This window comes from Monoraphidium neglectum, assembly GCF_000611645.1.
Source record: "Monoraphidium neglectum strain SAG 48.87 unplaced genomic scaffold scaffold00903, whole genome shotgun sequence".
Taxonomy (NCBI): domain Eukaryota; kingdom Viridiplantae; phylum Chlorophyta; class Chlorophyceae; order Sphaeropleales; family Selenastraceae; genus Monoraphidium; species Monoraphidium neglectum.
Window position 1 is genome coordinate 6600 of NW_014012725.1, and position 8055 is coordinate 14654.

Consider the following 8055-nt stretch of genomic DNA (forward strand, 5'->3'; position numbering starts at 1 on the left):
CCACCAAACCCCGACCCCCTGCGTGCCTGCCTGCCTTTGCAGCTTCGTGTGCCCCGAGTGGTGGGCATGCTGGCTGCGGGCCTGCTGCTGGCCAACGTGCCGGGGGAGGTGGTCGCCGCGTTCCCCAAGAGGTGGGGCGTGCAAATGCGGGCGGCGGCGCTGGCCACCATCTTCCTGCGGTGCGGCCTGGAGCTGGAGTTTGAGGTGGGCTGCATGTGCGCATCGACTCTTTTATATGAGTGTTATATGTGTGTGTGTGTATGTGTATGTGTGTGAGTGCGTGCGTGCGTGCGTGCGTGCGTGCGTGTGTGCGTGCGTGTGTGTGTGTGTGTGTGCGTGCGTGTGTGTGTGTGTGCATGCGTGCATGCGTGCGTGCGCGCGCGGCGCGCGCACAGACGTGCGTGAGGAGGGAGCTGGTGGGTCCGCGTGTTGAATTGCTGGTCGCAGCAATCTCGATTGTGTCTGTTGTAACGGTGCCGAGTGAGGGGTCTCCGTTTCAAGCCGCTGCATCGAGTGAACCAGCACCCCCTCTCCTCTGCAACCCCAAGACATAACCAACCCCCTGCAACTCCCCAAATTGACTACCCACTGCGAAGACCATGAACCTGTACAAGTGGCCAGCCCTCCGCCTCGCCTTTGTCCCTGGTGTCATCGAGGCAGTCTTTGACGCCGGCCTCGCCACGGCGCTATTTGGCATGCCCTACACCCTGGCGCTGGCGATGGGCTTCATCCTCAAGGCCGTCGGCCCCGGGCTGGTGGTGCCCGCCATGTTTGTGCTGCAAAAGGAGGGGTGGGGCGCCGACAAGGGTGGGTCTGGATTGAACCGGGCGTGCGCGCACATACGTGTCTCCCCTGAGTGGCTACCGTTGGCTCACCGTGAAACTCGTGGCGCTTGCCGCTTATCATGCGGCCTGCCAGCTGCCAACACCACCCTCCCAACCGACATCATGGGACCCTCTGCACGCCACACACATATGCACACACACAATCTTCCACATGTGCGCACTCTGCAAGGTTTACTCAAACACACATATTGCACCTGACCCCAGGCGTCCCCTCGACTGTGGTCATTGCGGCATCATTTGATGACATCATCGCCATTACAGGCTTCTCAATATTCATCAACATCGCGATCGCCGGTGGCCAGGACGCCGCTTGGCAGATTGCCAGCGGACCGCTGCAGGTCGGCCGATGGGATCTGCAAGCCTTGGGCCAGCGGTTGTGCAAGCTTCCAGAGACTGCAATCCAGCAACGGCTGCAGACCTTTTGGCTGGCTTGTTTAAGCTTCCATGCGCTGGGGGGGGTGAAGCGCATAATCTGAACTTACTCCCATCCCAGCCTTTTGCACTTGCTGGGATCACGCTGCTGCCCTCTGAACGGCCAGGCTGTATAGCTCCTCCTTCCCCCCAACTGCTTGTCGGCCCCCGCCTCACCAAGCGAGTCTTTGCAGCCAGACTCAACTTGAACCCCCGCATGCTGCACACCGATGCAAGGTGGTTTTTGGCATCTTGGCCGGGCTGCTGGCGGGCGGCCTGCTGGGCTGCACGCGGCTGCTGAACAACAAGTACAAGCGCTTGGGCGGCATATACGGCGCGGGTGCGTGCTTGGGCGCCGTTTCGATTTCGGGCGCGCAGTCCGGGTGATATTCTGGAAGTCAACTTCGAGGGGAAGGAGATGCATATGGGTAGGGTTGCAGCACGTCAAAAGCCAGTTGCAGTGCTATTGCTGCCAATTCTGGCTGTATTGGTTTGCTTGCTGGAAAACAAGCATAAGGCCCTGGAAGTCTACTTGCAAATGAGCCTCTTGCCCGCATTGCTGGCCACGCACCACTCACTCCCACAGAATGCACCACGTTCTTCACGCCTCCGCACCATGTGATTCGCCCACGTGTCCCCCCCTCCACCCAGCTTTGTTGATCATGTTTTTCTTGGAGCACTTTGACATGCTGTCAGGGGGCGCTCTGGGGTCACTGTGCGTGGGCCTGGTGACCTGCTACATGTGGGAGAGGGGCGCCCCCAGGGCCGCTTCCATGGGACCCAGTGACACATACGCTCCAGACATTGAGCGGGTCATGGCCAAGGTGGGCGTGGAGGTTGCTGTGCCTATATATGTGGCTTGATCTCCAGGGTGGGATCATACGTCTCAAGTTCAGCATCGACGGCCGGCTATTCCTTTGTGACATGCATGTGGCCCACTTGTGTATATTTGGGAATGCACAAAAACATGCACACACACCAACGCATATCATTATCAGGTGTGGAACTGGGTGATGGAGCCTGTGCTGTTTGGCACCATCGGCACCTCCATCGTCTTCTCCAAACTGGAGCCGTCCACCATATCAAAGTCCGTCTGCATCGTGCTGGCTGGTGAGCAGCCAGCAGCCCTCACATGCACAAATGTCACAAATTGCTGATGTGACGACTGCGCCGGTAGTATCAAACACGTCTACTTTGCACACACCCTGTGGAAACCTGCCTGGATTGGACAATTATCTGGTTGGGAAGAATGCTTCACCATGTGCAAAAATCAGCCGTCTCGCCCTGGAAATGCCCTGCCGCGCACTGAAAGCCCTGGACTGCCCTTTATCTGATCATGTGGGGCGTTGACGCCACTCCCAGGCGTTACGCTGCGCATCTGCTGCACGTTCCTGGTGATGTTTGACGCCAAGTACACCTGGAGGGAGAGGGCCTTTTATGCTATGGCATGGACGCCCAAGGCCACAGTGCAGGCGCGCACCAGTGCACGCACGCGCACACGCGCAGCATTCATCGCCCCGCTGTACGGCGCGGGCACTCGTCCCACCCTGCGGCTGCCTCCCGCCGGGCCATGAGGCGGGCGCTCGTGCCCGCGTGTATGTGCATCCGATCTCACATATGCAAAAAGATTTGAAACAGTTTCACCTCAACTGGGTCCTGGAGCCCAATTGGGCGCCTGTCAATCAATTTGCGAAATTTGCCTGTCCCTCTGGCCCCTTCACCCTCCGTGTACCTTCCCCTTCCACCCCCCTGACACCTTCCCCCTTCGAACACATGCACGCACCCCCCGCACCCCAGGCCTCCCTGTCCGCGGTGCCCCTGGCGATGATCCAGGCGCTCACCGCCGGCCGCCCCGACCACGACGTCTGGCTGAGGTGGGGCCAGGAGATCCTCACCACCGGTGTGTTTGCCATCATCATCTGCGGCACGCTGGGCACGCTGATGGTCTTCGTGATGGCACCCATACTGCTCAACAAGGAGGAGGTGGGCGGGCAAAGCGCAAGCAGGCGCTGTGGGCTGGCTGGGCCTGGGAAAAGGGGGCTGAAGACAGAAATACGTGGCAGGCCTGGGACAACCGGGCCGGGGCACAAACAGGACCTCAGGAATTTGGGCGCTGCAGCGGGGCCGGGGGTTGTCCCGGCATTGTCCGCCGCGTCAGGCTGCGGTGGCGGGCGCAGGCAGGCCGGCCACGGCCATGCTGGTGGCAGACCAGTGCCTATTTGTCCCCTTCTGCCGGTGCCATGCAATGTCTCTTCAGGCCCCTTTGCCTCAGAACGGCACCTGCCTACGCACGTCACGCGCGTGTTGCTGCACTATGGCCGACTTGCTCTCCTGCAGCATCTACCACCCCTGCCGCCTGTGAATGATTGCCCTGACAGGCCGGCCGGTCCTGCGCTGGGATGGCCGTGTTTCGACCATCCCTGTGCGCGTTACACCCTAAACAAGCGGCCCTCATCACTCCCATTCATCTCCTCGTCAACATCACACGCCGCCGCCGCACGCACACCCACACGTGCATGGATTTGCAGGCTCCGCCGCCGGTCGGGGGCGGCCGCAGCCTGGCGCGCATCACGGCGAAGGCACAGTCGTTTGCAGGGCGCGGGGCACAGTCGTTCGCGGGGCGCGGGGCGCTGTCTGTCATGGGGCGAGGGGCGCTGTCTGTTGTGGGGCGCCGCCAGCATGGGCCGTCGAGGATCAGCCTGGACGGCGGCCTGGGGATGACGCGAGCCGCGACTCAGGGCACTTATCATGAAAGGTGAGCTTTTGGTTTGCGGAGTGCAGACATGACACAGGGAGTGCGGCTGGGGGTTGTCGGCTACATTCCAGGCAGGCGGCCGCCAGAAGTTGAGTGGACAGACAAACGGGCCGCGCACGGCTCCATCTGTCAACTCGAAAGCGTTGCCTGCAGCGCCTCCCCCCATCCGTCGCCCAAGGTCGCTGCTCCCAATCACTCATGCCTCGCAATCCCTTCCCCCCATCCTCCCCCCAAAGCCCGTCGCTGAGCCTCGACGACCTGCACAGCCTGAGGGACGTCACCCTGATTGAGGATTACTTCGACGCCATCGAGCAGCTGCTGGAGCTGGCGCGCGCCACGGCGCACCTGCTGCCGCCGGACGACCAGAGGGCGGCGCTTGAGCTGGCGGGCGGCATAGCTGACCTGCAGGAGGTGGGCTGGCTTTTGGGGGGGGGGGTGTCAGTATGAGACCAGGGTGTATTGTGGAGCGAGCGAGCGTGCGCGTGTGCGCGCGTGCGTGGGTGCACGTGCGGGCAAAATGCGCCGTCGCTGTGCCGCAAGAGAGTCTAGACGCTCTCCCTCTCCTCTCGACCTGCAAACACCTGCCACAACGCTCGTATCCGCCCCAATCCTGCGCCGCTCCACCCTGCAGCGCATCGATCGCGAGGTCGGCCCCCGGGAGATGACAGTCAGACAGGTGGGCTGGGCGCACATAGAGGCGCAACCTTGGCTTGGGGATGGCTGCGGCTGCGGGTGCCGCCGGCTCAAACCCGTGTGCGATGCCTGTGCATGCACGCATGCTCGCATGCAGCTCAAAGGCCCCTGCCTGCTTGCCTGCCATGCGGATGCAGTGCTGCTCGGCCCCTGCATGCTTGCGCCGCCGTCGCGGGGAGGCGTCCTGCCCTTGCATTGCACGATCCTGCAGGCCGGTGCTTCGCCGGTCACAAAGCACCTCGTTGCACCCAGACTCTTGGCTCACTGCCACCACCATCAAACCCTGTTCCAAACCACCAGATGCTGGCAAGCGCTGCGCTGCGCTCCCGCCAGCCCGGACTGGGCGATGGCCAGCTGCCAACCAACCAGCTGCCCGCCATCCCGGCCTCGCCGCGCGTTGGCGGCAAAGACAGCGACTGCGGGGTCGACGGCTGCGCAGGCGGCGTCGACGGCGCGGGCGCGGTGATCACCCTGAGGGATGGCACTGCCGTCAAAGAGAGCGCGGCGCTGCAGCTGCGGCAGGGGGCCGCCGTCTCCGATGACGATCGGGGCGCGGCCGGCAGCGACGGCGGCTCGCAGATCCCTGCATACCGCGCGGGGGGTGGTGGCAGTGGCAGCGTGGGCGCTGTTGGCGCTGGCGTGGCACCTAGCGCACGGGGGGTGCACAGGGATGGCCTGGAGGCCAGTGTGCCAAGGGGTGATGCGGGTGATGGAAGCGCAGGCGTGCCGGTGCAACCGACGTCGCCCGCCGCCACTGCCAGCGCCGGGGCCTGCAGTACGGGAGCCGCCTGCAGCAGTGCAGGTGGTGCAGCTTGATGCAACTCAATGTTGGGTCCCGGCAGATGGCTGCAGGACACCGGATCAGATGTCGCAGGTTGCTTGCTTGACCAATTTTTTTATTGGGGGCTGTATGGGCCTAACTGGAGTGCGAGGTTCGCAGGGAGTCTGTGCACGTGCGACTCATCCACGGCCGTAGCGCGCCGCCGGTTGGCAACGGGCACTCCTGCTGATGCTGTGCCATCTGCATCTTCTCACATGGCCAATTTACGCACCTGTGTAGCGGTGTCATGCAACGCGTGCTTGTATGTTACGGCTCCTGATCTTTGCCATATCACTGCAAGATTACTATCCTCAGCAGAACCAACCCAGGCGAACATGCAGGCCACACGGCGCCGCGTTTGCAACCCAAAAGCAAACACGCGAGCGCTACCTTGCCCTTCCACCAGGAAGTCATTGACTCGTTTCGTGCACAATCATTCGCCTTACGATATGAGCGTGCCATGCATGACTCACAGACGCGCGTGCACCATGTGCGTTTGTTTTGCACTGGAGGGTTTGTTTCAGGCTGGCTCATGCTCCCAGGCATGTCATCATTTACTCAGGTAACACCCTCAACCTCTGTAGGATTTGCTACGGAAGGCGAGTAGGCCGTAGTTGGCTTGGCCTACCGCGGGCTGTTAGGCTGGGCGTACCCACCTACAACCCTACAGTCCAGCAGCCTCAGCCGCCGGCAAACACTCAACTCACCACTCGTGGCGTTTGCTGTTCAAAAAGCACGGGGCAGCGGCCAAGCGTGAGAGTCTTGGTGCGGGCGCGTTGGTGATTTGAGCAACGCATGCACCTCATGAAGACTGCCGAACAACCATTTCACATCTGCCTGCTTGGCAGCCATGTTCTGGGTACCACAGCGATATTAAACTGTGTTTTTAGGAGCATTTCGTTGACGTTCACAGCAGCAACGATGTCAGCTGCGTCACTTGCTCATGCCCACTGGCGCTGCGCTGCCACGGATAGATGCATCTGCACAACGCCAGCCAATGTACGGATGCATGCTGCCCAGTCCCAAGAATTCTACAGAATTTCAAGAGAAGTGCGTGCATGCATCTGTTTGCAGTTGCCTGCGGTGTCATCAGTGATGTTTGCGCCACATGGTCAAAGCAAATTATGGATGAGTCATGACTCACGCTCCTGTTGTCACAGAGTTCCGCAGTACGTTTTTAGCTGATTGTAGCCGTGGACATCGACGCGCTGATCTGCCATAGATCGCGCCGCATTGATGCGATCACAGACTTGCATTTTACAAAGCAGTATCCATGTGCGGCATATTGCTCATAGCTAATACAGTATATGATCATCGTCCGGACGTTACAGAACTCCCTTGCTGCAACAGCAACTGCATCGCCGCCGAGTGCAGCTGTGAGAAGCTTGCAAATGCCGCTGGAGACGCTGCGCAAGTGCCAGAGCCCTTCATCCGAGGCCTTACGCGCAGGGGCCCCGATCATTTGGGCGCTCGCCACGTCCATGTGCACGGCTGCGGCGATAGCTGCGGCCGTGGCCGTGCCTGCCGCCTGCTGCTCGCAGCGTCCCTGATGCAGCTGCGCGGCGCATGCCGCGTCCGACCGCCCTTGTCAGCTCCCAGCGGCAGCGTCCTGTGCTTCAACGGGGAGCTATTTGGAGGCCTGGAGGTGCCGCCATGCGCTAATGATGGGCAGCAGCTGCTCAGCGCCTTGGAGGCCTCGGCAACCGCAGGCGAGGGGGGAGGGTAACAGAGCCATACAGAGGAATTGAATGAGACATGACACCCATGATTTGGTTTCGTCCGCCTTTGCAGCTTGCAAGCTTGACAGCAAGCCGCCTGCATGCGGAGAGCATGTCATCCGCGCCTGTCCGCATGCGCGGTTACTCCTGGGGGAGGCGGGGACGGGGGTTGCATATCCATGGGGCCAGGCGGCGTACCTCGACCGGCTACGCTGGACCCTGCCCCGCCATGCTCATGCCCGCCTATTCTGCACGCTGCAGACGTGCCCGCCCTGCTGAGCACCCTGCGAGGCCCCTGGGCCCTGCTTTACTGGCGGGCTGTGGACAGCGTGCTGTGGTTTGGGCGCGACTGGCTGGGTGCGTGGCCGTGGGGCGGCAGAGTTTCGGCCCGCAACGCAAGGCGCGTGGCGGACCGACCCTCCAGAAGGACGACGCGGCGTGCTGCGGCCACATGGCGATGCGTGCCGCATGGTGATGCCCGCCGCGCAGCGCCAGCATGCAGGCGCTGTGCTCCTCACCGTCACTCCCGCTCACGCTGCAACCCCCGTCCTTCCTGCAACTTGTACTTGCTTCCAGGCAAGCGCAGCCTGCTGATGCACCTGCCGACTGCGGCAGAGCCCCGCTTTGTCCTGTCCTCCTCGGCCCCGCTGCCTCCCAGCGGCAACGGCAGCGGCAGCGACTGTGGCGGCGGTAGCGAGCCCGGCGGCGGCGGCGGTGGTGGCGGTGCTGCCTCCCGGCTGCCTTTCGAGTGGCGTGAGCTGGAGCCCGGCATATACAGCCTCTCGGCCGCGGACCTGTTGGAGTGCCTCGCGC

At 62.2% G+C, this 8055-nt stretch overlaps 1 protein-coding gene across 1 annotated transcript; it reads left to right on the plus strand.

The window, feature by feature from the left end:
• Positions 1 to 66: 66 nt before the first annotated feature.
• On the plus strand, positions 67 to 5520 carry MNEG_5858 (hypothetical protein; the record flags this gene model as incomplete). The annotated part of the gene is made up of 12 exons (XM_014045665.1): positions 67 to 204; positions 657 to 807; positions 1050 to 1183; positions 1494 to 1596; positions 1908 to 2080; positions 2255 to 2366; positions 2619 to 2722; positions 3054 to 3239; positions 3785 to 4011; positions 4278 to 4422; positions 4643 to 4687; positions 5005 to 5520. The coding sequence occupies 12 exons, from the start codon at positions 67 to 69 to the stop codon at positions 5518 to 5520; spliced, it is 2034 nt and encodes a 677-aa protein (XP_013901119.1).
• Between the last annotated feature and the right edge of the window lie 2535 nt (positions 5521 to 8055).